Source organism: Python bivittatus, unplaced genomic scaffold (genome assembly GCF_059951505.1).
Source record: "Python bivittatus isolate LINGU-HERP-01145 unplaced genomic scaffold, Pbiv_v1 ctg000080_np1212, whole genome shotgun sequence".
Taxonomy (NCBI): Eukaryota; Metazoa; Chordata; class Lepidosauria; order Squamata; family Pythonidae; genus Python; species Python bivittatus.
Window position 1 is genome coordinate 32,364,395 of NW_028277035.1, and position 26,583 is coordinate 32,390,977.

General features: G+C 37.1%; 1 protein-coding gene across 19 annotated transcripts in view; it reads left to right on the forward strand.

Annotated features, from left to right (window-relative positions):
* LOC103050300 (F-box/LRR-repeat protein 21) overlaps positions 1-12,843 on the forward strand; it is a 28,200-nt gene extending 15,357 nt beyond the window's left edge. For all 19 annotated transcript variants that reach the window (XM_088133781.1, XM_088133783.1, XM_088133784.1 and 16 more), the window contains 4 exons: positions 209-668; positions 1,942-2,064; positions 3,684-3,855; positions 8,147-12,843. In XM_088133781.1, the coding sequence (XP_087989907.1) occupies positions 297-668; positions 1,942-2,064; positions 3,684-3,855; positions 8,147-8,790 (1,311 nt within the window). In that variant the 5' untranslated portion in view covers positions 209-296 and the 3' untranslated portion in view covers positions 8,791-12,843. The remainder of the gene's footprint in view (positions 1-208; positions 669-1,941; positions 2,065-3,683; positions 3,856-8,146) is intronic.
* Positions 12,844-26,583: the final 13,740 nt, after the last annotated feature.

Genomic DNA, 26,583 nt, shown 5'->3' on the forward strand with positions numbered 1-26,583 from the left:
CCACATCCTTTCTGGGATGTCACTAGATGACTTCCTACTGGCCAGTATAAAATTAGGGGGCTGAATGGCAGCCATCCACTCTTCAGATACCACCTAACCTTTATATAGTTAAGGATTTCATTAATATTTTTTCATAGAACAAAGATATATTTTCTTTTGTTTGATTTGGCATTCTGAAAGACCTTTCATTCTGTCCTTATTTTTCTAGAGATCGACTGTACTTGAAAACTCACAGAAAGCTTTGTCATTTCCATATATCTCAACAGCATTTTACATGATTTTGTTTTGTTATCGGTATGAAGAGGATCAAGGAAACAGTTAGATATGAAAATCCCATTCTTCAAGCACTAGAAAGAAGGAAAAAACAGAAAACTGGTTTTTGTAACTCAATGTTTGCTGCATCTCATTCTTACAACTTTATTGACTGGGGAAGCCTGCCAATCCATATAGTTTTGCAAATCTTTCAGTGTCTGCCTCTTGTTGATCGTGCTCGGGCATCTTCAGTTTGCCGGAGATGGAATGAAGTATTTCATATCCCTGATCTTTGGAGAAAGTTTGAATTTGAGCTTAATCAGCCTGCTACTTCTTACTTAAAGTCTACTCACCCTGATCTTATCCAGCAGATTATCAAGAGACATGCTGATCATTTGCAGTATGTAAGCTTCAAGGTAACTAATGTTTTAATAACTCTGAATTTTCTTATATTTTATGCACATTGGGTTACATTGGGTGTTTTTTGTGTGGGAAAGCTGCTTTTATATATTGCCTACTTGAAGTATTAAAGAAATGAAAATTAGAAGTGTTAAACTAGAATTGGGGACTCCAGCTCAATCATTCCTTTACATTCTTTTCTCTTGCAACTCTGATATGATTCAAAATGTCTCCCAGTCGTTCAGAGCAGATGGTGTGGGAGGAGTTGCTGGCAGTAGACAATATACATTTAGCATAAGTGAATAGACATGTTTGCATACGGACCAAGGAGAGGCAGATTGAAATATGGACCACTCATCATTTTTCATCCTAAGTAACTTTAGAAATTTGTGGGAATAAACAAGTGAAGGACTGTCTTTGATAAAAAATGTCATAGCAAGCCTCTTGATTGAAGTCTTAGTGTACTTTCTGTTAAAACTGAATCATTCTTGATAGGTTGAAGAGTATGTCAGGTATATACCAACAAGTGCACAGTGGCTCCTTGTAGTTATTTATATTTATAAACTATATTTATATAGCTAAGTGTGCAGGTAGACCTTGCTTAACGACTGCCCTGTTTAGCGACTGTTCAAAGTTACAGTGGCACTGAAAAAGTAAATTTACAACTACTCCATGCATTTACAATCATCACAGTGTCCCTCCGGTTACATGATTCAGATTCAGGCCCTTCGCAACTGGCGGGCATTTATGACAGTTACAGCATCCCACAGTCACGTGATCGCCATTTACACACTTCACATCTGGCTTCCTGACAAGCAGAGTCAATGGAGAAGCCAACAGTAAAATCGCAAGTCGTGGTCACATGATGTCTTGCTTAACAACCCAGTGGTTCACTTAACGACCAAATGGGAAGTGATGTCATAAGTCCATTGTGGTCACATGTTTCATTTAGCAACCATGTCGCTTAGCAGTGGAGTTGCCAGTTCCAGTTGTGATCACTAAGTGAGGACTATCTGTATTCAATTTATGTGTGGTTGTTTGAAATTCTGTATCAACTTCTACATATATTTGTGCACCTTTCTGTTCAAGAACTGTAGTTGATAGGATGAGTGATTAACCTTAATTAACTGATGAAAAGCATCAACAGTGCTTAGTAGTGCTGAGAATCAAAGGGTTCCAATATGCTTTAAAACTAGCAAAGAAGTATAAAATGAATGGCAGCATATCTTATTCTGACTTACAAGATACGTATATGCAGTATGTATAACTTAGTGAAATACTATTCTTCAGGTTGACAGTAGTACTGAGTCTGCAGAAGCAGCATGTGACATTCTTTCTCAACTGGTGAATTGTTCTATCAAGACACTTGGCTTAATTTCAACAGCAAAGCCAAGTTTCATGGACGTTTCTAAGGTATTGCTTGCAAAGCTATGAACTTGTAAAACTGATAAATACAACTTTTTATATAGCTGGCATTATACATTAGGGAATACATTCTACAGTTTTTTTCCCCAGTGCATCATCTTTTGAAAGAATTTGTTGATCAGTTTTGCTTTCAGAACAAAGTTTTGGTACAGCAGGAATATTTACAAATGGAGAGAAAAAATGACTTTTTCCAGTCCCCTCTTTCTGCTGCAGTTCCTTGTCATTTCTAGAAGATCTATCAATCCTCTGGAACAAAGTGAAGAAGTAGCTGTAGCGTGAAGAAGTAATTGATGAATTTGTTTCCCATCTTTTCCCATCCACTGAATCAAATGTTGCTATACAAGTGAAGCAACACTGTTGGGTACCACAGACCTATAATTTAAATAAGCAGATCCTGCTGTGAAAAACACTAGATCATGATAAAGTGCTAACATGAGAAAACAACCCCAGTGACCAAAAAGACTCCAAGAATTTTTTAAAATATCTAATTGATAGTGAAGTAGTACATTAGTACTTTGATGATCACTTGATGTACAGTATACAGGCAAAAATAGAAAATATTAAGTTTGAGAATATGTTAATGACAGGATGAGCTTGCTGAAATAGAGTCCTCCAAATCCATGTTCTTTTAAATATATGTTGTATTTATCCTACATCTTAAAACAGTTTTGTAAGGTTTGGAATATTCAGGTGATGTATTACTGGTCCAGCTGTTTCTGAAAATCTTAGCCATTTGCTGATCCATTTATCTGTAAGGATGTTTACAACTTATTGCATATTTCTGCTAAATTACATAAATAAGCATTCAAGATGGTTTACTACAGTCTACATCACCATCCACCATGATCATGCTGGCTAGGGTTGGAGGAGTTTTAGAGCAACATTTGGAAGAAATTGGTTAGGAAGACTGCATAAAGAACATTTGTCAATATTCCCAATAATAAGCAAGATCTGCATGAAGAGTGTCAGTGAACTACCTGCAACATAATTCAAATGAATTTCCACTCAAACATACTTCACTACAATTATTTCAAGTCAGTTATTTCATAAATTGAAATAATTATAATTACTTCACAGTAATTCTCTCCCCACGATTCATTTTCTGTGTGCCTCTCAAATCTACTGCAGTAGGTATGCAACTCACCAGAAGGAGTGAGGAGGAGAAATCTGTTGCTGAATGCTTTTCTTCCATTTAAATGACATAATTGGTTATAACCTATGCATGATGATTTTGCCATACTGGCAAAATTATACTACCACTACAGTATTTGAATTTGAACCCTAGCTGAGTAGTTCAGTATGAACTCAGCATCTAATTATAAACTTAAAAAGCTTTATTGGGTTTGATCCTGGTGTACTCAAAGATTCATTTATTGTTATGGGTTTACTTTTCAGCATTAATAGCTCTAAACCTTTGATTTAATGTACATTTCATGGTAATGACTCATTAAATACTTGACGTCTAGATGAATATCCCTTCATCTTTGACAGCTTCTTGAGAAATATAAACCGACAGTGTAACCCCTTGTTTTAAAAAAAAATGTGCAAAATTTATAACTGTATAGGAAATGTATATGACATGTTTCCTTTCTAATTTGTTTGAATAGGCTCATTTTGTATCAGCGCTGACAGTAGTGTTCATCAATTCCAAGTCATTGTCTTCCGTTAAGATTGAAGACACACCAGTAGATGATCCATCCTTGAAGGTCCTTGTTGCTAACAATAGTGATACTTTAAAATTGCTTAAAATGAGCAGCTGCCCTCATGTGTCACCTGCTGGTAAGTAATAAACCCAAGTAAACAAAAATGCAACAGTGAAGCAACAATGTTGAACTATTTTATTGTATTAGTTTCAAAATTATCTTGCTATATAGAATTTTTTCATGTCATTTTTTTACCCTTGTTACTGCAGCTCTTGGGTTCATCCTTAACTACAATGTAAACTTTGTGCTAGTTAACCTTGAATAGATTTTTGGATGCAGCAACAGAGGCTACATCTTTTAACTAAAGAAGCAGCTTTATTAGATTACAGTTTGGTATCTCACAGGCAAGGCAATGCTAACCTGCTTTGTTGAGTGCTCTGAGTTTCATAGAATCATAGAATGTAAGGTTTGAAGAACTTTGGAAGTCATCTCCGAACCCCTGTACCATAGCGGTTTCTTAAATTCTCCCATCTTCCTTCTCATTGGAACAGTATGTAGTTGATCTTATTCTGGGGACATTACCGACTCTCCTGCCCTCCTTAATCTGAGGATATCTGTCCATGGGGTCCCACCTAGCACTTCTCTTAAGTTCATTGACTTTACAGTGGGGCAAAAAAGTATTTAGTCAGCCAGCAATTGTGCAAGTTCTCCCACTTAAAAAGATGAGAGAGGCCTGTAATTTTTATCATAGGTATACCTCAACTATGAGAGACAAAATGGGGGGAAAAATCCAGAAAATCACATTGTCTGATTTTTAAAGAATTTATTTGCAAATCATGGTGGAAAATAAGTATTTGGTCAATATCAAAAGTTCATCTCAATACTTTGTTATATATCCTTTGTTGGCAATGACAGAGGTCAAACGTTTTCTGTAAGTCTTCACAAGGTTTTCACACACTGTTGCTGATATTTTGGCCCATTCCTCCATGCAGATCTCCTCTAGAGCAGTGATGTTTTGGGGCTGTCGCTGGGCAACACGGACTTTCAATTCCCTCCAAAGGTTTTCCATGGGGTTGAGATCTGGAGACTGGCTAGGCCACTCCAGGACCTTGAAATGCTTCTTACGAAGCCACTCCTTCGTTGCCCGGGCGGTGTGTTTGGGATCATTGTCATGCTGAAAGACCCAGCCACGTTTCATCTTCAATGCCCTTGCTGATGGAAGGAGGTGTTCTCTCAAAATCTCACGATACATGGCCCCCATACATTCTTTCCTTTACACGGATCAGTCGTCCTGGTCCCTTTGCAGACAAACAGCCCCAAAGCATGAAGTTTCCACCCCCATGCTTCACAGTAGGTATGGTGTTCTTTGGATGCAACTCAGCATTCTCTCTCCTCCAAACACAACGAGTTGAGTTTAGACCAAAACGTTCTACTTTGGTTTCATCTGACCATATAACATTCTCCCAATCCTCTTCTGGATCATCCAAATGCTCTCTAGCAAACTTCAGATGGGCCCAGACATGTACTGGCTTAAGCAGGGGGACACGCCTGGCACTGCAGGATTTGAGTCCCTGGCGGCGTAGTGTGTTACTGATGGTAGCCTTTGTTACTTTGGTCCCAGCTCTCTGCAGGTCATTCACTAGGTCCCCCCATGTGGTTCTGGGATTTTTGCTCACCATTCTTGTGATCATTTTGACCCCACGGGGTGAGATCTTGCGTGGAGCCCCAGATCGAGGGAGATTATCAGTGATCTTGTATGTCTTCCATTTTCTAATTATTGCTCCCACAGTTGATTTCTTCGCACCAAGCTGCTTGCCTATTGCAGATTCAGTCTTCCCAGCCTGGTGCAGGTCTACAATTTTGTTTCTGGTGTCCTTTGACAGCTCTTTGGTCTTGACCATAATGGAGTTTGGAGTGTGACTGTTTGAGGTTGTGGACAGGGGTCTTTTATACTGACAACAAGGTCAAACAGGTACCATTACTACAGGTAACGAGTGGAGGACAGAGGAGCCTCTTAAAGAAGTAGTTACAGGTCTGTGAGAGCCAGACATCTTGCTTGTTTGTAGGTGACCAAATACTTATTTTCCACCATGATTTGCAAATAAATTCTTTAAAAATCAGACAATGTGATTTTCTGGATTTTTTCCCCCATTTTGTCTCTCATAGTTGAGGTATACCTATGATGAAAATTACAGGCCACTCTCATCTTTTTAAGTGGGAGAACTGGCACAATTGGTGGCTGACTAAGTACTTTTTTGCCCCACTGTAGCTCTCCTGAAATATAGTATGTGCATATGACCAGTATCTTGAAACCCAAGATGCCATGTCACATCCTCCCAGAGTTCCCATTCCATTTACCTCTTCAACCAGCTCTTCCCTATTGGTTAAAATCAGATTTAGGAGCATCAGCCACCTTTTTTTTTTCTTCGACCTTTTGGAAAAACGAAGAGTCAACAGGGGCAAACTTGAATGATTTAGTTTTCCAACTGATGTCCAGGTAATTGAAGTCTTCTATTATTACTAGGCCTCTCTTCCGTATTTCTTTGTAATTTGATCCAGGAGGGCATTATCAGATCTTCTCCCTGATATAGCCATCTGTAGCACATCACCACAATAATATGATTGTAATTTCACCTTCCTTGTATTCTTATCTAATTGTTTTTTACTGGATCCTTGTGCTCATATTCCTGGATTCAGTACGTATATGTACTTCTTTCACATCTAACATCATCCCTCCTTCCCTTTTATCTGGCCTATAATTTTTAACAAATTAGATTCCTCAGCCTGTGCATTCCCCTATATGTTCCTCTGGTAGTTTTTTTTTTTTTTTACCATATTTAAATAATGCTTACTAAATCATATTTGCTTTTCTACATTAAGGACTTTAGTTCTTTTAGTTTGTTCTCCATATATCTTAGAGTCAAAGAGTCCAAACTGTTTCTTTTGGCACAATCTGTATAACAAATTATTTGCTTCTTGTAGACTTTCTTCTAAGGCCATGTCATTCAACAGGAAACAGTGAAAAAAAAATACTAATGGTGCCTCCAGCTTCTTTGTTCTGTTGCACAGTAATTCACAGTCCCTTGCAGTATCTTCAGAACTGTATCAAGCTGTGCCATTTGTTCCCATGTGGATCAATAGAAAGGGATAGTTTTGGGAACTTTTCAATCATATTCTAAATGTGAAACCCAGGAAAGCAGCACACTTCTCTTGATAAGCTGACAGGTTGCTATTTTGATGTGTTTCAGTAGGGAATCTCCAATCTTCACCACCTATCACTTCATCCTCTTCAGGGCAAAGACAGGAATCTTTTTCTTTTCAGAGCCTGTATAGTCCTTTTCCTCAGCTCTATGTCCAGCTGTTCTTTGCCAAGGGATCCAGAAGCACCATAAGTGGAGAGGCTGTGGAAGCTCTTCTGGAGCTTCTTCCCCACCCACTCCACTCCCACAAAAGAGAACTCTTCCAAACAAGCTTAGTTCTTTCACCTCTACCCCCTCCTGGCTTTCTGTCTTCTGGGAGGCTTTTCTTCTTCCTCTATAAGTACTTCCAGGATCTCCAGGAATTTCTCATCTTCCCTGAGAAGCTGGAGAGTAGACAGATTTACCTCTACCCCATCACCTTTTCTTCCAGGGGGTCACCAGTCTGTACTTGGAATACATGTCATTCTTAAAAGAAGAAAACAAGCATCATATATCCTGTGTGAGTCATGGGAGTTACTCTTTCCACTTGCATGTTCTCCAGATGAGAAGATGGTTGGGGGAGGGTTTTGCTCACTAGATGAGCTGATTTCCCACAAATTCCTAGTTAAATAGGCATTTAATTCATTTTAAGACCAAATTAGGTAGGCAAAATTACAAAATAGTGATTGTCAAAGGATTTTACAAAAATATCTCAGTGGATTACAAAATAATATTTTGCAGTGGATTGAATTATGCAGAATTAAAACTGCATAAGCAATGGAACCAAAAACCCTCTTTACATTACATTTTTATTTTCCTGTTAGGCAGAGTATCTTTCTCCGAATGATTAAATCTTTGCGGTTTGCTGTCTCTGTTATATCTTGTCTTATGTCTTGGACTGAAAACTGTATGGAAAGAAATTTCATTAATTTTAAAGACATTTTTATGAATAATTTATATCAGTTTTTTTGTTGTTGTTTAGAACATGTCATTGCAGAGAACCAAAGTGTTAAGTGATAAATCTGTTGAGATACTGATACTGTTTCTTCAGTGAAATTTGCAGATGTGTATTTTCTGAACAAGCAGGGAAAGTAATATACAACTTTTCCCCATCACTTTCTTGACTTTTTTCCATACAGAATATATTAGAATATTTTCAACTTTGTCTGGGCATATGAGCACTTTAGCATTAAAAGAAAAATTTAAATATATTTTATACACTTATATTGAATTTTCTGTCTTTTTTAGGAATTCTCTGTGTTGCTGACCAGTGTCACGGCCTTAGGGAGTTAGCTCTTAATTACTATCTACTAAGTGATGAATTGTTGCTGGCTCTTTCAAGTGAGAAGCATGTTAATCTGGAACATCTCCGTATAGATGTTGTAAGTGAGAATCCTGGACAGACCGAATTTCACACCATCAAAAAGCAAAGTTGGGATGCGCTCATTAAGCACTCCCCTAAAGTCAATATTGTGATGTACTTTTTCCTGTATGAGGAAGAGTTTGATGTATTCTTCAGGGAGGAAACTCCTGTAACTCATCTTTACTTTGGCCGCGCAGTAAGTAAAGCAATGCTTGGCCGTATTGGATTGAACTGCCCAAGGCTTATTGAACTGGTTGTCTGTGCTAATGGTCTTCAACCTTTGGATGATGAACTAATTCGCATTGCTGAACGTTGTAAGAATTTAACTGCCATGGGACTTGGCGAATGTGAAGTTACCTGTCGAGGTTTTATTGAATTTGTAAAGATGTGTGGGGGCAGACTCACACAACTATCCATCATGGAGGAAGTCCTTATTCCAGATAGTGACTATAACCTGGATCAAATTCATTCTGAAGTTTCCAAACATCTTGGAAGAATGTGGTTCCCTGATATGATGCCAACATGGTAAACTGTCCAAGCCATAAGACTATAATGGTCAGACCTGGCTGTACAGGGTGTTGATTTCTATGCAAATAAGGAATTCTGAATATGAGATATAATACTGAATTATTGTCTTCTGTACTTAATTATGTACAGAATACCATGCCGCTTCAGAAATGGAATATAGAACGTACTGAAGTATATGGATTGCAAGTATGTGTCTTAACTAATAAATACTTAGATTATTCTCCAATTAATTAGAATAATTTAAAACGATGTCTTTAATTATTAAGCACTTCATCTAGTCCAAAGTACTACAGTGCTAACTTTTCTGATATAGCTGGCCTTGGGTGTCCAGAATGTTAAATTAAAGTTTATTTTTCCTCTTCCTTTAATGAAAACTGGGGGTAATGTACACACTTGTAAAAAGCAGCAGTAACACTGTTAGAACTGTGGTAAATGTATGAATATGTGCTACCACAGGCCAGTGTTATAAAACACGAGCATCATTTCTGTTTAGCAAGCTGAAAAATTGTTCCTATTGACTAATGTAAAAAAAGTATTGAATGATTTAGAATCCATATAAATTCTAATTAGGAATGAACCATGCAGGTAATAACCATAGTGATTACCACCAAGGCAACGGAAGATGGTTGTAAGTCATGAACCATAGCTCTCCTTGTCATGGCAGTACCATTCCAGCCAAACAGCTGCAGAAAACCAGATTTCAGATAAAGTAAACAATGTACTTTACAGATGGGCAAAAGCCAATTTGCTATTTTGCACATGCGTAAAATACACAAAAGTGCTCCAGAGCCCATGGATACATGCAACTGTTTACTATGGATATCAAAGTCTTACATGGATTTACTAAGAGTGGATGTGCAACACTGTGGATAATAACATCTACCTACATAGTACAGTAGCTACTTTATTTTTCCCATCTTACCTGCAATGTACCAATTATGTGTTTGGTAAACATATTAGAAGAGATATCTTGCAGTATCACAAAACTTCATACCTGTCCAGAATAACAGTGCTGGATTTGTTAAAGTCTAAGAATGGAAGAATTTCTTTCTACCCTTGCTAGAAAGTAGATCAACCTTCTATGTTGTTTTTAAGAATAGAGATACATTTTTCTTTCATAGTTCAGTTTTCTTTCATCTCATAGATCAGTATTCTGCAGGAGCAGGGCTAATGTTAATGTAGGCTTCAAAAATTACTGAAAATGGATTTTGAAAAATTACTGGAAAAGCTTGATGGATGGGTAATCTGTTTATACAATATGTATACCTCTACTTCCAGTTATTGTTAGCAAGCATCTGCAGTAGATGTCAGGATCAGTTAGGACTGACACAATAAAGTAAGGAAGTGTTTCCAGGGTTGTACTGCTTGAAGTTGCAGGTGATAGTTTCTTGTTGAATGTTTTTGCCATGAAAAAAAAATCTTTAAACAAATAAGCAGCATTCCTGGGAGGAAAAAAAAAAAGATACATTCTCTTTTTCAGTCATATCATTTTTTCTATTTCTGTATGCTTAGCATATTCATGGAACAGCAGGTAAATTAGCCTCTTGTAGCCTCACATTCTACAGACCAGGAAATGTTTTATCCCTGATTTTCTTCAATATAAGACAAAGACAACATAGGATGAAATACTTCAGCATTATGCTTTATCTACCCCTTACATGCATAGGTGTGTTCAGTTAGAGATGCTGCCAAAAACTCTGCCCCTCTTCAGCCATTTTTTGCCAGTAACTTAATAGGAAGGATCTACTGTACATGTATTCAGTGAGCAGTACTTTGACAAATCTATCCTGTTGATTTGAACAGAAATCACATTCTAGACCAGAGAGAGGTGCATTTTTTTCATTTGTTTGAAAATGTATTTGAGTTTTGTTACATGATTCAGGACAGATTGAAGCTATAATTCAGGTATCCTGGTTTATAAGTTAAATAATTTTTCCCTCTATATAAGGACAATTAAGTGTTTGCTTTTAGTGTAATATTTTCAGTAGTGACCTATTGAAAAACTGGCATAATTAGGAAGTAGTTTTTTGTGTCGAGCAAAAACCTTTCTTAGAAGATCATCCAATTTGATTTGTTATCCATCAGTAACCATGCAAGACACAGCAGTTTAAATTGGAGATTTGTAAAAGTAAACATTAACTTATCCACCAGTATTTCACAGAAAAATAGTCTTTTTTTCCCCCCCATAGTCAACTTTTTTCTAAATGGGGCAATTCTTTTTCACTGATGTACTTATGCTCAATTGCATTGCAGTCCTGTTCCTGTTCATTCTGAAATGAACCCTATTTGATAGGAACTTACTTCCCAGTAAGTGTATTTAAGGTTACAATTTTAAGGATTTGTAGATCAGTTGTAGAAAACTTAGATAAATTGTAGAATAAGTTATTTTGCAGGCTAATCCATAGCATCTAAACATTCTGTATAACAGTAATAATCTGTTTCTTGGTTGCAAATTGTAAGAATATAAAATTTCAAAAATTGGGATTCAGTTACTGACATGTTTATGAAAGAGAAGTATAATTCTGAGAATTAAGAGTTCAGAATAATGGGGGAGAGTCTGTGTCCCCTGATGAGCTTCTTAAATTTCACATCTTGCTGGTAATTTGCCTTAATGGATCATTGAAAGTAGTAAGTTGCTGTTAAATGAGAAAACCATACTTGAACAATTCTCTAAACTTCAACTAAAGCTATCAATATGTAACATTTTGCATTATGGAAGGATCTAACAATTTAATTCTTAGTGTTTAAAACAAAACCCAAGTAAAGCCACCTCAACCCATTTTTTCAGTGAGCAGTTTTGTAATAACCAAATCATAATGTTGTGTATAAAATGATTTCAGAATGTTGATGTACATGTACAAAAATAAAAAAGTCTATGAGATTAATGCACTTTTATTAACAGTTAACACAGTTTGTGCAGAAAATTATATCCATTGTTTTAAAGAGTTATTTTGTTTTGTTTTTGAAACTCATGGAATTTTTAGATCTTTTTTTCTTTAATAGTAAAAGCATTTGTCACATGATAAACTGAAATTGAGAGGAATTTAAAAAAACAGTCATAGCAGATTACCCATTGAATGAATTTCAGAAAAAGTTACCTGTTTTCTGAAATTACATATGAAAGACATGTAAATTTGTGGCTGAAATGTTTAGAAATGGTAATCTTGGAGAATCACACAAACTCCCTAATAAAGCTTTCATCCTGAATTATTATAGGGTAGTATTAGCAAAATAATATGGCATCAAAATTCTGCTACAAATCATACAAGCCTACTTTATATAGATGTTTCTTCTATATCCAATTTTGTCCTAGAAGACATTGAATATTAGAGCTTTAGAAAAAACAATTTAATTTAGAGGAAAACAGACTATAAATCAGTGAAGTTTCAGAAATGGAGACTTTATTTGATGGCTATCCTTCAACTACATACACATTTCACTGTTTCTACCAAAACACATACCTTTACATTTGGATGAATAGATACAGAGATAACATTAAGTGTAGTATGCCCCATTTTATTTATTTATTTATTTATTTATTTATTTATTTATTTTTATTTATTTATTTATTTATTTTAATGTAAATGGGACCTGTCAATTAAACAATATCTTGTGGACCTAGAAAGTATGCCTACTCTTGGAGTTTCTGCCCTCTGGAATGATCTCCCCACAGAAATTTCTGTGACTCCCACTCTTTTGCCATTTAGGAAATTATTAAAGACCTGGTGGTTCTCCCAGGCCTTGGAGACAGACTGTGTAGTCCCCAGTCTGTTTTCCTTTGGTTCTGGTAGATTTATGATCGATGTTTTGGTTTTCTGGTCAGATGTGTTCTTTGATAGATGTGTTCTTTGGTTTTTAATTGTAAACAGCTTATAGTCCTCTAGGAGTCAAGTGGCCTTGAAAATTGACAAATGTTTGTTTTTATTTATGTGGCTGGTTTAAGATTGGGCCAAAATCTGTCTTCCAGTTTCTTAGGGTTAAAATAAAACAGGGTTCTGTATTTCTATTTTATTTTCTGGAAGTATATAAATTTCTTGGGAATTTCTTTTGGTGTTTTGAATTTATTTTAATGTTGTTCTTATAGTCTACATTTAACCCTCCTTCTACAGTCTCTCTGGCTACCATTGTTTCCTGGTATGAAAAAGTCCTGATAGTGGAATTGCCTCATCATGTGTTCCATTGCAGTTCTGTTAAATTAGGGGAAGTCAGGGAAGAGTAGAAACCTAGGGGGAGAATTAGTACCCTGTTTACTTGAAAATTGTTAAATGTGAATATGCTGCATCTCATCCATCAGAATTTTGCTGAAATAGTGTTTGAAAATATGTTCAAAGTAGAATTGTTGCTGTAGAAGAAAGAAAGCAAAATAAATGTGTGGTAAGCATTACACAGTTTGAGAGGCACAGGGAAAGAGTAGACAGTGTTTACACTAATTCCAAACTGGCCATATGATTAAACAGGATGCCTTCAATGGATTCTGCTTCATGGGGGATATATGAGCCAGACTGAAAGTTTACTATACCTCATTAAGGAAATATTTTCTTTATCATGTCCTATTCCTTCCTTAAGAAACAGCTTGTAGGTTTCTGTTGTCACCACTAGATGTCATATGTGCAATCAGTATGGCACTTTTTCAGCTTCTAAACACACCAGTGCTCTCTTAGGAGAGTTCCTCAATTATTAAGAGCTGAACTATTAGGAAAGCAACTCCGTAGATTGGAAAAGGGGAAAGATGGAAGACAACATTGTAATAGTGTTAAGAAGACTCAAGAAGTAGTTGACAGTGAGTTTTAAGATGTTTTTGGTTTTAGGTGTCCTGAAGCATTTCATTATGGAACCTGGGAAATATTGTCAGATTCACTTTGGGCACCCTACATATTCATCACCGACTATTTCACAGACAATTAAGCAATACAGATTTCCCAATGAAGCAAACGTGCTGATGTTGGGAAACAAAATCTTGCTGTGACCATGGAACTGAAAGTCAACCAGCAGCTTGCCTCCTTCCCCAGACACTAATACAGTTTGGGTGCATTTCATAAAAACAAGCCTTTTTCTCTGTCTCATCAAACATGTTGCTCTTACCACCTTTGCTGCAGTTTCTAAACCTTTCTGCTACTTTGGCTGATCGGTTTTGCACAGGATTTGCACGGAATATCACCTGAAGTTAGGGTGATATTCAAAAACACTCAGGTCTTACAAGGTGCCCTTCTGTAGTGTCATTGGGCCAGCCAAAAGCCTTCAGTCAGCGCTAACTCTAAACGGTGTCGTTTTTGTTTTTCAAAAACAGAAGTAAACTTATACTGAAGTCTCAAGCACTGCAAAATGGTTACCAATAGAGTTGAAGAGTTTTATCGAACGCGAGCTGTGACTTCTTCCTCCTACATTCTCTGTTCTACATAGGTCCCTCTGATTGCAACCCCCCCATCTCAAAAATACAGTCTGATTCAAATAATGTTTATGCTAGATAAAGAAAATCATCCCACTCCACATGCAAATACACTGAATGTTTAATTCAGATATCAGGCAAGCTAGTCCTGGATAGCAGTGGGACCATCTGTTCAAACTGGAAACTGCACATAAGAAAATAAAGTTATGGTGGAACAACTACCATGAGAGTAAGCAGGAGTGGTGAGTAAATTTAAACTGTCCAACTATTCACATGTTACTCATAAATGTGTGTTTGTAAGAAGCCACATATGCATACCAGCTTGAAATGAATACTCATGTTTTGAATACCTTCCATAATGTAATGTATACAAAATGCATCAGAATGATGATTCTATTTGCATCTGTTCATTTGAATTAGGGTATGCATGGGATCTGACAAATTCTGAATCCTGGGGTGGAACAGGACAATTTAGGCTTAATTTCTTTTTCCTGGGATAGATAGCCTGGCATGTATATTCTCCACTGTAATAGCTACTATTACTGTGCTTGTTATCATTCATCCTCCCTAAAATGGATAATGCAGGTAAATACAGTATTTTAAAACCAGCTTTTAAAAAGTGTCCCCAATAAAAACTCTATTCAATGATGTCCAGGAACAGGAGTGATAAATCTTAGCTTCTTGTCATTCATTCTACCATTTCTAAATTTATGTTTTATTTTTTGACTTAAAATAATTATCAGCATTCTCTTCATAAAATTTTTCTTTCGTTGTTTCACTTCAGCAATAAAAATGCTATAGAGATACATGCATTTTTACATGACAAATAGAGGGGATATGCTATCAAATGTATTCTAGAATCAGTTATCAGCCATTCCTTTCAGTTCAGGTTTTTAGCTGGATCCAATCCAGAATATGTTTATTATGAGGTAACTAAACTAATCTTTATAATACAGTTAAGATTTTATAGCATTCTACAACTGCCTGCTAAGGTTCAGTAAATTATAATATGCTGGTACAGGATTTTTTTTTTTTTTTTTTTGCTAGAAGACCAGACTTCTTTTTTAAAAAAAATATATTAAGAAGTTTCATATAATAAAAAAATCAAAAGAAAAAGAGAAAACTAAAGTTAAATATATAAATGACTTCCAACATTATTTTCAATAGATAATTACAATCTTATTTTCCCTCCTCCCTCTTAAATAATTTACAAATCCCCTTATCCCCTTTAGTCTGCATCTTTCTTAATCTTCAAAGCTATAAATCATCAATTCATTTTTTTCTTCTTTCAGCAAAAAGTCCATATAAGGTTTCCAGGCTTTCAGAAAAGTTTTTGTTGTTTGTTCTCGGTTTCACCATTTCTGCAAATTCTGACATTTTTACAATCCATTCCTCCACTGTGGGGATTTAATTATTCTTCCATCATTGTACATGCAGTAATTTTGCTGCAGTTACCATATACAATATCAATCTACCATCAGTCTTTTCTAATTCATTGTTCATAAGTCCCATTAAAAAGAGTTCCGGTTTCTTAGCAATATTAATCTTTAAGATCCCTTGCATTATTATATGAATTTGTATCCAAAATTACTTAGCTTTCTCACAAGTCCATCATGCATAAAATGTCCCCTCATGCTTTTCACGTTTCAAACACTGGTTTGAAAAAACTTTGTGCACTGGTGTCATATACCAAAGATACATAACTTTATAAAAACATTTTCTTAAATTATGACCCAGTGTAAATTTAATACCAGTTACCCACATTCTCCCCCAAGTGTCCATCTCTATGTTATATCCAAAATTAGCAGCCCATTTTCTTATGCAATCTTTAACCTGTTCTTTGGATTCGAATGTTAACAAACGTTTATACATATTTGCTATTACATATTCATCATTTGAACTAATTCAATTTCAAATTCCATTTTGTATTTTTTAATCCCAATTGTCTTTTTATCCATATTAAACCTTTCTTTTAACTGTGTATATGAAAACCACTGAAAACTATGCCATTCTGCAGTCAATTGTTCTTTTGACTTCATATTGATTTATCCTCCATCCTATATTAATAAGTTTTGATATGTTGCTAGAAAATTCTGCCAGATACAATCTGATTTAGTTTTCCAGAGTTGGTCTGGAATTAAAAATGACAGGTGGAAAGGCTAAGCACTAGCCCAGATAAAAATCTTCACTTAATTTATATTTTCCCTATCCCCAAACTTTAGACCTGGAGCAATTTCTACATAACAGGAACAAGTCCCTACTCTTAAACCTAAAATATAAAAGATAAGATACTTAAGGAAAGAGGATTTGGAGAGCAGCAAAGTAGGGAGTTGTTATCACAACTAATTATGATTAGAATAGACAAAATACCTACAATTTAGATTTGTGCATACTTCTGCCTGCCTTAATACTTAAATTTTATATTTCTGTATTCACTGATGAATATTGTTGAAGGATTGATAGAACAGGACTGGGGGAAAATCAAGCTGAAATTCCCAATCAGCTCTGAAAATCCCTGAATATCATTTGGCCAGTTACTATCATTTAGCCAGACGGAACTTGTGGGATTGTTATAAAAATAAAATGGAAATGCTTGCATAGTTCCTTAGAAGAGAGGAAATTGTTTTTTTTACCACCATGAACTATGTTTAAGTCTCTTTTCACCAGTTTTTGCAGATTATTTTTTTACTTTATTGCATATGTACTACAACCACCACATGTTGGCTTCAGGAATAAGTGTTGCTGGTCATGAATGCATCCGTTTCTCCATTATATGAAGGAAGGACCAATTGCTTGAAGGAAGACTATCAAATGGTAATCCCTTGATTTATATATACAAATTATTTTTGGAATTTTTGGAAGATTACACAAAGCAACTTCCTGTGGTACTTTCTCTGATAAAGCAGGAGCCACATGAAAACTCTCCACTCAAGGAGAAGGAGAACAGGATAAGCCCACAGACTTAATCTGAAATTCCTCATGGCTCCAAAATTTTGGTAGATGGCAGATATATAAATTTGTTTAATGCATAAATTTAATAAATAAATCTGGAGCATGCAAGGTAATAAAAACAATATGGAACAATTCACGGAAAGTTAGGTCAAATTTCTGTAGAAATTAATTGGAGATATATTATTATGAGGCGTACTCTTTTCAGCATCTCACCTATCTGTACTTACTGGTAACTAAGCTTATTGAAGCCAGTTGGGTATCCTTCCAAGTAGATTGGCTTGTACTTCCCTTGGCAGCTGACTAGCGCTTGACTTTTAAATGACATTCTAAGGCATACTCTGCAAAAGAGGTAGGGCTGGGATAAAACTAAATGTTATGTGCATAACTTAAAAAAAAATAGTCCTTTTATATGGTATAGTTTCCTTTTCTATTAAACTAGTACATTCCAGTGACAACTTTTGGAGAGACCTGTGGCCACATCCAAGCCTTTTAGAGGTCACATAGAACTTTGGTGCTCCAGGCTGTGGACCTGTATTAAAACATCTTACCGTATTTTTCCGTCAATAAGACGCCCCCATGTACAAAACGACCCCCACTTTTCCAACCCAAAATTAAGAAATCAATATTTTAAAGATAGTGCAGAACACATTTTTATTTAGTAATTAGTTAACATTTACATGATACATTCAGTGGGAGGAGGTCCAAACTGTCTCTCTGCAGCTCTATTTCCACGCTCTTTTGCATAACTGATTACATTCAATCACGAGTGAAACTGCCGATAGCTTGTCTCTGCAAACAGACTTCCTCCAGTTGGTTTGTTCAGCATCAGCTGACGTCAGTTACATCAGGCTCGTGACTGGAGGAAGTCTGTTTGGGAGACAAGCTATTTCACTCGTGATTGGAGGCTAGCAATAGGAGGAAGCCTCTCTGCAGAAACAAAGTATGGGCAGTTTGGAACCGCGCGATTCTCGGCTGACTTCCTTGAATAAGACACCCTTCAGTTTTTAGGGTAAGGGTTTTAGAAAAAAGTATCGTCTTATAGTCAGAAAAATATGGTATTTTAAATTATTATGAATGGATTTTCCTCCTGTTTTGCTGTCTGTGATGCTTTCATTATTCTCAGATTTACAAAACTGTAAGTTGCCTTGGGGAACCTTTCTGAGCTGAATGGTGACTCAAAAACACATTTCTAAATCAGTAGTGTTTCCCCAGTTGACAGGAGGCTAATTGCAGTTATAATTTAGTTTCTGCTCTATGGGAGGACAATGGTGCTGCTAATTTGCTAGATAAGTCGAATTTAGTGTATTTCCCTCAAAAATTCTCAGTGCTTTCTTACATACATTATTTAATTTCCTCACTTTCAACATGAATTAAGAGTCATCCAAGCTGATCTGCCTATTTTGCTGTGACAGGCCACATCAGTTTTACCCACAAACTGATTGTCAATGTCTAAAAGCTAAATTATGACATGACATGAATAACATGTAGTGTTAACCATATATGAGATCATTTCCAGGAATCTCTTGAAATGTAGTAATGTGAGAAACATCTGGCCAATGTGCAGTTGTGTTTGATTTAAATGTAGAAGCCTTATTCCAAGGAGACTATGTATTTATACATAAGTTATGCTCTTTTTGGAGATTTCCATGCAACTGCCTCATTAGACATTGAAAGACCAGAGTGTCTCAAACATTTTGATTCATGTTATTTATGTAATTCTCATTCTACTTTAAATTATTTCCTAAGTGGGCTTTTTCCATTTTCTACTGATTGTATTACCTGAAGCCCAAATAATATTCTGTCAAAAGATTAAACATTAACACATACATGTAGGTAACAGTGCCCTGAAAAGGAAGACCCAAAGATTAATCAAATCTAAGATTTCACTGATCTCTCTACTTCAATCCATGGCAGTTGTGACGTTACTGCTTGAGTCCATGGTGTCCTCCTACATGCTGAATCAGTTCAGTCATTGTTGCCTACTGAATCAAGACCATTTTTGGAGACTGAGAGCCAGCTTTGGCTTTTAAAGCAGACAGTGATTAACTAGGGAGAGAATTAACTGGATTTGGAACAGCATTTCATAACTAGATGTTCACTGTAAATTATAATTCAGAAGTTTCAATATTTGTGGAGTATAAGCTTCAGATTTCCATATTTCATTTGGAAAACAGTCTTATTGCTAAATGAGGTTTATTTTATTTTCATTTTATATTATTTAGAAGATTTTGAACCCACCTCAGAGGGTGTAGGCAGTGTATAAATAAGATAATATATTAAACTACAAAATTGAACCACAAAACAGTAATAATAGCAATATCACCAGTGGCACAATCTTACTTTGTCTGTTCCTAAGGACAGGTCTTTAATTGTTCTTCAGAAGGCCTTCACAAGGGACACATTCTTGCTTCAGCTGGTAAGCTGTTCCATGGGAAATACCTGCTTCTATGATCCCTCCTATTGTAACTCCTCATAGGAGGGGAGCTTAAACAGGCACTCTGTTCACCTGGGCTGAGACAGAATTTATTTGAAACAGGTGGTCTGTGACATAGCCAGGGGCCAACCTGCTAGGTTCTGTATACATCTATGAGGAGGACTGCCTTTTAAGTCAGAGCATGTAATGGGTTGTGAGAATAACCTTGAGGAAGATGAGGAAGAGCCATAACCAAGGCATGGTCAGATAAGAGAAATGTCAGCCCAAAGCAGGGATGCTTTGAGAAAGCATCTCAGAGTGGACCCTCCCTAGTTCTCTTTAGGATAAAGGCAGGGAGGGGAGAGACACATTCAGAGTTGCAAGATTCTGTTACTGTAACCTTATAATAAATGTAGTTTTAGTATTCATGACTTTGGTGTTCAGGTCTAGCTACCTCAAAGGGCTGACAGGGCACCAGTTCTTTAATATATTATGCCAAGAGACCTATCAGGCTTAAACATTATTTTTTCTGATGAGCCTTTGGACTAGATACAGATCCCGAGTTCAGTTCCCCATGTGGCTTTTGTTTTCTGTTCTAGCTGGCTGGCTGTTATGGAGCCATATTGTTGCAGGCAATGTGCTGGAATGGTTTGTTAAGGTCAGTTTGCACTTTCATGATTTATGCTATTTACTTTAATGATTGGTTTATGTCACTTATTTTAATGAAAGGTTGCCAGTTGCTTTAGATTGATTCTTATGTGGATCTATTTTTTTAAATAAATAAATAAATAAATCCCTTCGCTGGCATTCTTCCAAGCACACATATCAAACTGTTCATGCCATCTTTAAATACGTTGAGATGATAAGCTCAAGCCACCTAATGTTATATCCATGAATGTTCTTTCACATTCACGATATTTATTTTTTGAGCAAGGATAACGCCAAGGGATAGTGAAGAATAGTACACACTCCTCCTTCTCCCTCCCACCCCAAAATAGCCTCTTTTTCCCCATTTGCTCCCATATCTAGCTGGCTGGGACTATACAACAAAAGTCAGATATTAGTCAAAGTACATTATGAGCCAATCTCATGAAGTCAGGATTTTCCACTTTTTCTTTTTCTTTTTCCTTCTTAAACCTCACTGACTCATTTTCCTGCCTTCCTCCCCCTCCCTCCACCAAGCAACAGCCCCCAGCCACTGCAGCCAAATAAGTAGGAGATGTCTCAGCTTCCCAGGAGCCAGACCATGCCCTTGGCTTCTTTGCAAACCAGGAACTGCGGGCCAGACTGCATGTGGACTGGGATCTCCCTGCAGACGTGCTTCTTGTCACAATCCCAAAGAAATTCAGTTCTCTTGATAAATTAACCTGACACATCTTCAACATAAATTATCTGATCTCTGTAAGCTTTTAATGTAGAAGAAAATCATTGCCCTCCCCCAAATGTTATATGCCCCTGTTTTGCTCCTCCAAACTGTTTGCTCTAGAGTAATCATTTTTTAGCTTTTTAAAAAAGCGTTTATGCCTGTGATACATGTTACTCCTTCTGTACATTAAATGAGTTGCATCAGATTAAAGTTGATCTCCATATTCTTTACAGAACTACTCCTAAGATACAGTGAGGTCAGTGTTGTACTGTACTGTGTTTCCAAGCAAAAACGTACACAATATATGAGGAGAGCAGCAATGTAATGTATCTGTTACCATGGGAATTGTGATGCTTAACTAACTGTATATAAAAAGTTCTTCTGTGGCATGAGGTTTATTCTTCAAAATCCTGATATTTCCATGACAGATGTATCATCAGATGTTTCTTTTGTGAAATGTGGAAAATTTAACATTCTCCATTGCTTTCCAAATACCATACTTAGGCTGTAATCTATAGCCCCAGGAAAATAAAATAATTATCTTCTATTCCAGGAGACATAGAACAGATTATTTTTCCCTTTTGGGTGCAGAAATCCTATGGTCTTCCAATCACAGAGAAGGAAATGTCTCCAATTGTCCCTGGTGGCAAGAGTGGGGAGAGTAGGAAGATATTTCATGGAAGGTGTTGGATGGATTTGAATCTATAGAATCCATAGTCTCACTTCAGTTCTCCCCAACAGTCCTGGCCTAAAAGTAAATTTAGATTAGCCTTGGAGCACTTGCTGATTGCAGGAGGGCAGATAGCGGGAAGAGAGGGAAACATGGCTTCTCTTTGATTTCCACTCCACATGTGGAAGTTCCTGGAGATCCCAACCTGGGCAAAGCAATCACCTAGTCCAAGAAGATTGCTTTGTCCATGGGGAAACAGGGAAAGGATTAAAAAATATATTCAAACAAAAGCATTTTTCATATGAATAATTTGCAAGATTAGTACAAATCTACAAAGACTCTTAAGTACAGGTTCTGGATTGGAAAGTTTCATGGAATTTCAGAGGTTGCATTCAATACAACTGGGTTTTCCTGAGTAAGACATCTGCCCATTAATCTGGTAGCAAATGACTAGATATATTCAAAGTTGCCATGGTTTAATAAGAAGCAACTCCCGTTGCTTTAGGTTTGGTTTTATACAGTAGGTTTTGGGGGGAGAGGGGAGGAATCCGAAGCAATTCAAAATGGTCCAATAGGAAGCCATGATAGGCCAGTTTGAGGAGGCTTAGCTCCTCATTTTCCTTTGTTTCATCTCCCTCCTGGCTCTGCATAGGGTGAAATCTAAAAATAAGTCAGAGTGCCTGGAACTGTCTGGTGGACTGCTGTAATTTCCCATCTGTGTGCCCTTGTTTCCATCCACCAAAAATGATGGTTAACCTCACACTGACCCTCATCATACAATGAGCAACACACAAAGAACAAGTTAAAATAAGTTGCTTTTCAATTTGATTTAGCTATTTTGTGTTTGGAGACTAGACTATTCAGTTCACATGCTATATTTGGTCTTTAACTGCTTACATTTACTCAAGAGCATTGAGTAAACTCAACCCAAAGGTTATTCATGTTGAATATTCATCTTAGAGTCATTTGGTTACTTCCAGACCTAATTCCCAGTAGTTTAATTTTCACTTTATGTTAAGTCATGGTTTGTTTTAATTGTGGTTTGTTGAATAAGCCACAATGGATGGGTTTACACTATACACTAAACCTTAAAGTAGCATTTATAAGACCCAGTGGCTGAATTCACACAGTAGCCTAAAATATAAATACAGATAGTCCTCGCTTAACAATAGTAATTGGGACCAGCAACTCTGTCGCTAAGCGACATGGTCGTAAAGCACAATGTCGCATGACCGCAGTTGCAGCAATTCTGGTTGCTGTCATTAAGCAAATCCTGCACAGTCATTAAGCCTGACATCAGGCTTTGCCATTTGTCAGTAAGCCTGACATCAGGCTTTGCCATTTGTCATTAAGCCTGACATCAGGCTTTGCCATTTGTCATTAAGCCTGACATCAGGCTTTGCCATTTGTGACCTTCTGCCGGCTTCCCCATTGACTTTGCTTGTCAGAAGCCGGCAGTGAAGGTCGCAAATGGTATCACATGACTGCAGGACACTATGACTGTTGTAATTGCAAGCCAGTTGCCAAGTCACCAAAATATGATCATGTGACCATGTGGATGCTGCAACAGCCACAACTACAGGGACTGGTCATAAGTCTTCTCATTCAGTGCCATTGTAACTTTGAACAGTCACTGAACAAGTGGTCATTAAACAAAGACTACCTATAGGCAGGTTTCTCTATTACTGCCTTACACTAAAAGGCAGCAAGCTTGATTCAGAATTCAACAAAGAATTTTGAAAAATTTCAAGACACAGTAACAATATTTCATATTAGTAAGATATTATTAAGTAGTATAAAAAGTCAGTAACCAAAAAACCAAAAACTACTGATAAGCATTGTCTAAAACAGCTATAGCAATGCTGCAAATATACACATACAACCATAAGCATCTGGTCGAAGCCATGATTATGCCGTATGTATTATGGCATCATCATGAAAACAATGTGAATTAAGTAACCTGCATCATTTACTGTGTGATTATGTTGTGATGCAGGCAGTCAACTTGCTCACCCCTGTGGATAACCATGCTATGACAAGTCCCATGCTGAGTCACTTGTTTGTGGTTTAGTGTATTTCATGAACCCAGCCAGTATGATTTGTAAGTTATGGTTTACTGCTTAATGTGTTGTGTGAATCCAGTCTTGTGGGTTATATAATAATATGCCTGTTCCTAAGTCTTATGTAGTGTATCCGTGCCAGTCAACATCTTAAAACATAACTGTTCATATTTATCAGCTGTGTTCATACAGCACACTTTGCCTGATAAGTATGAATAGTTATTTTTAAGATGTTGACTGGCACGGATACACTACATAAGACTTAGGAACAGGCTTCTTCTTCTTCTTCTTCTTCTTCTTCTTCTTCTTCTTCTTCTTCTTCTTCTTCTTCTTCTTCTTCTTCTTCTTCTTCTTCTTATTATTATTATTATTATTATTATTATTATTATTATTTTCAATTTATATGGCTGCCCATCTCAAATACGTGACTCTGAGTGGCTAACAATACTTAAGATAAATCAGATCAAAACTTTATTACAGTCACAGACCAGCACAGAAGATAAAAACAAAATAGCAAAATCATAAATAATATATATAACAGAAAAAACCAACCAACAACAATAATTGTCATAGCCGTGATATAGGCTCAGCCACAAACCCAGTGCCCTGGGCTTGACAACAAAACAAGGTCTTCAAGGCTTTACAAAAGGCTAGCAGGGTTGGCGCAAGTCTGATCTCCTGGAGAATGATGTTCCAGAGGGCAGGCACCATGTCAGAAAAGACTCTCCTCCGGGAACTGCCAGATGACACTCCCAACTATGAGAACTTGCCTCTCCTGCTGGATCTAACAGGATGGGTTGATATAGCCAGAGAGATGATTCCATAAATCTGCTTGTTTGCTTGCTTGCCTTATTTATTTATTTCCGGATTTATAAGGCTACCCAACTCAACAATGTGTCTCTGGGTGGCGTAGAACAACAAAAAACAAACTTAAACCAAAAAAGAACTACATAATGTTAAAACATACACAATTTATAAATATGAATATGAAATACAGATGAAAAATGGCAACCAACACCATAATAAAAACAACCAAAAGGGGATTCCATTCAATTGGCCCCAAATGCCTGGAGGAAAAGCCGGGTCTTAACGACTTTCTTAAAAGCAAGCAGAGTTGAGGCCTGACATATATCAGGGGTGGGGGAACATTGTTCCAGAGGGTGGGGCAACCAAAGAAAAGGCACCCTTCATAGGATCTAAAAGAGGGAACCTGGAGCATGCCTACTCTGTGGGAGCAAGTGGGATAGGCAGATGTATTTGGGAGAAGGCAGTCCCAGAACCTTGAATTGCATCTGGAAGCCAATGAAGCTCATGGAGTAACAGTGTTATATGAGCTTAACAAGCTGCACCCATAGCTACCCACACCACTGCATTCTGGACCAACTGAAGCTCTGGATGGTCTTCAAGAGCAGGCCCATTTGCAGGGTGTTGCAGTAGTCCAACTGGAAGGTAAGTAAGGCATGAATGACCATGACCAGACCTCCTGGTCCAGGAATGGATGCAACTGGCACACAAGATGAAGTGGTGCAAAGGACCCCCTGGCTACAGTTGCCACCTGCTGTTTGAACAGGAGCTGTGAGTGCAGGAGAACCCCCAAATTACAAACCAAATCTGAGTGCCATCCCATCCAGAACCAAAGATGAAAACATTCCAACTCCCAGATCTGGGTGGCATGAAACCCATAGCCACTCAGTTTTGGCAACCTTTCTTCCAGACCCTTGCAACTTCCAAATGCTTGAATAGAACCTCAACAGTTTTGCTTGGACAGCTGAGGATATATAACTAGGTATCAACTGCATATTGATGATACCTTACCCTGTTCCAACAGATGACTTCACCCCATAGTTTCATGTAGATATTAAAAGGGAATAGAGAGTCAGTAGAGCTCTGAAATACCCTGCAAAGCAGAGGGCTAGGGTTCAACCACTCCCCTCCCACCAACACTGACTGGAACCAACAATGGAGGAAAGAGGAGAACCACCACAGAGCAGTGTCTGCCACGCCAAACCACTTCAGCCAGTCCAGAAGGATAACATGGGGAATGGTATTGAAGACTGCCAAGAGATTAAGGAGAGCCAGAATGGATGTATCACCTCCATCCTGGGCATGTCACAGGTCATCTACAAGCATGACAAAAACCATCTACATACTGTACCCCAATCTGAATCTTGACTGGATAGGATCCAGATAATCTGCTTCTTCCAGGACCCTCTGAAGCACTGTCAGTTAAAGAAATGGTTATATATACTTCTTTCAGCCAGCTCTATAAAAAGGGAATTATTCATCACTTGCAGTTCTACCTCAGGAATAGTGTACAGGTTAGGAGCATATAGATCTAAGCTTGAGAGACATCCAAGGAATCCTTGGGCTTTAGGCTAGATTGGGAAGATTTATATATATTATAAATATTTCCGTCTCTCTCTCTCTCATTTCTATCATCTCTTTCTCTATCATCTGGCAGAAGATAATGGCAAAACCCACTTCCATATTTGCCAAAAAGCCACACTTACATATCCCTAAGCTTTCAGGACTGAAGTTCAGCATAAATGAAGCTTTAAGGCAAGAGCATTTTTTCCTTGAACAGGAAAATAATAGCTATGAAGCAATTTCAGGATCTGCCTGAAAAGGCAGGGTTAAAGCAATACACGCACACACACATACATAACTGAAATACGACACAGATTATAAAGCTTTGAAAAACAAAGCAATTCTGTTTAATCATATATCCTTCCCTTTTAATAAGTCCCAGAATATGTAATACCAAGGGTATAGTGATTTGAAATGGGCTCATAAAAAATAAGGCTGCACACCAGACAGTTTGGGACAGCAATTTTCTTAGTAAATGCATTTTAGCAGTCTCTTTTGCCAAAAAGGTTTCCAAAGCAGTATGGCCAAGGTCTGAACAATTTGATTTATAAAAAGAGAGCTGGAGGTTTAGCAGCTTAAA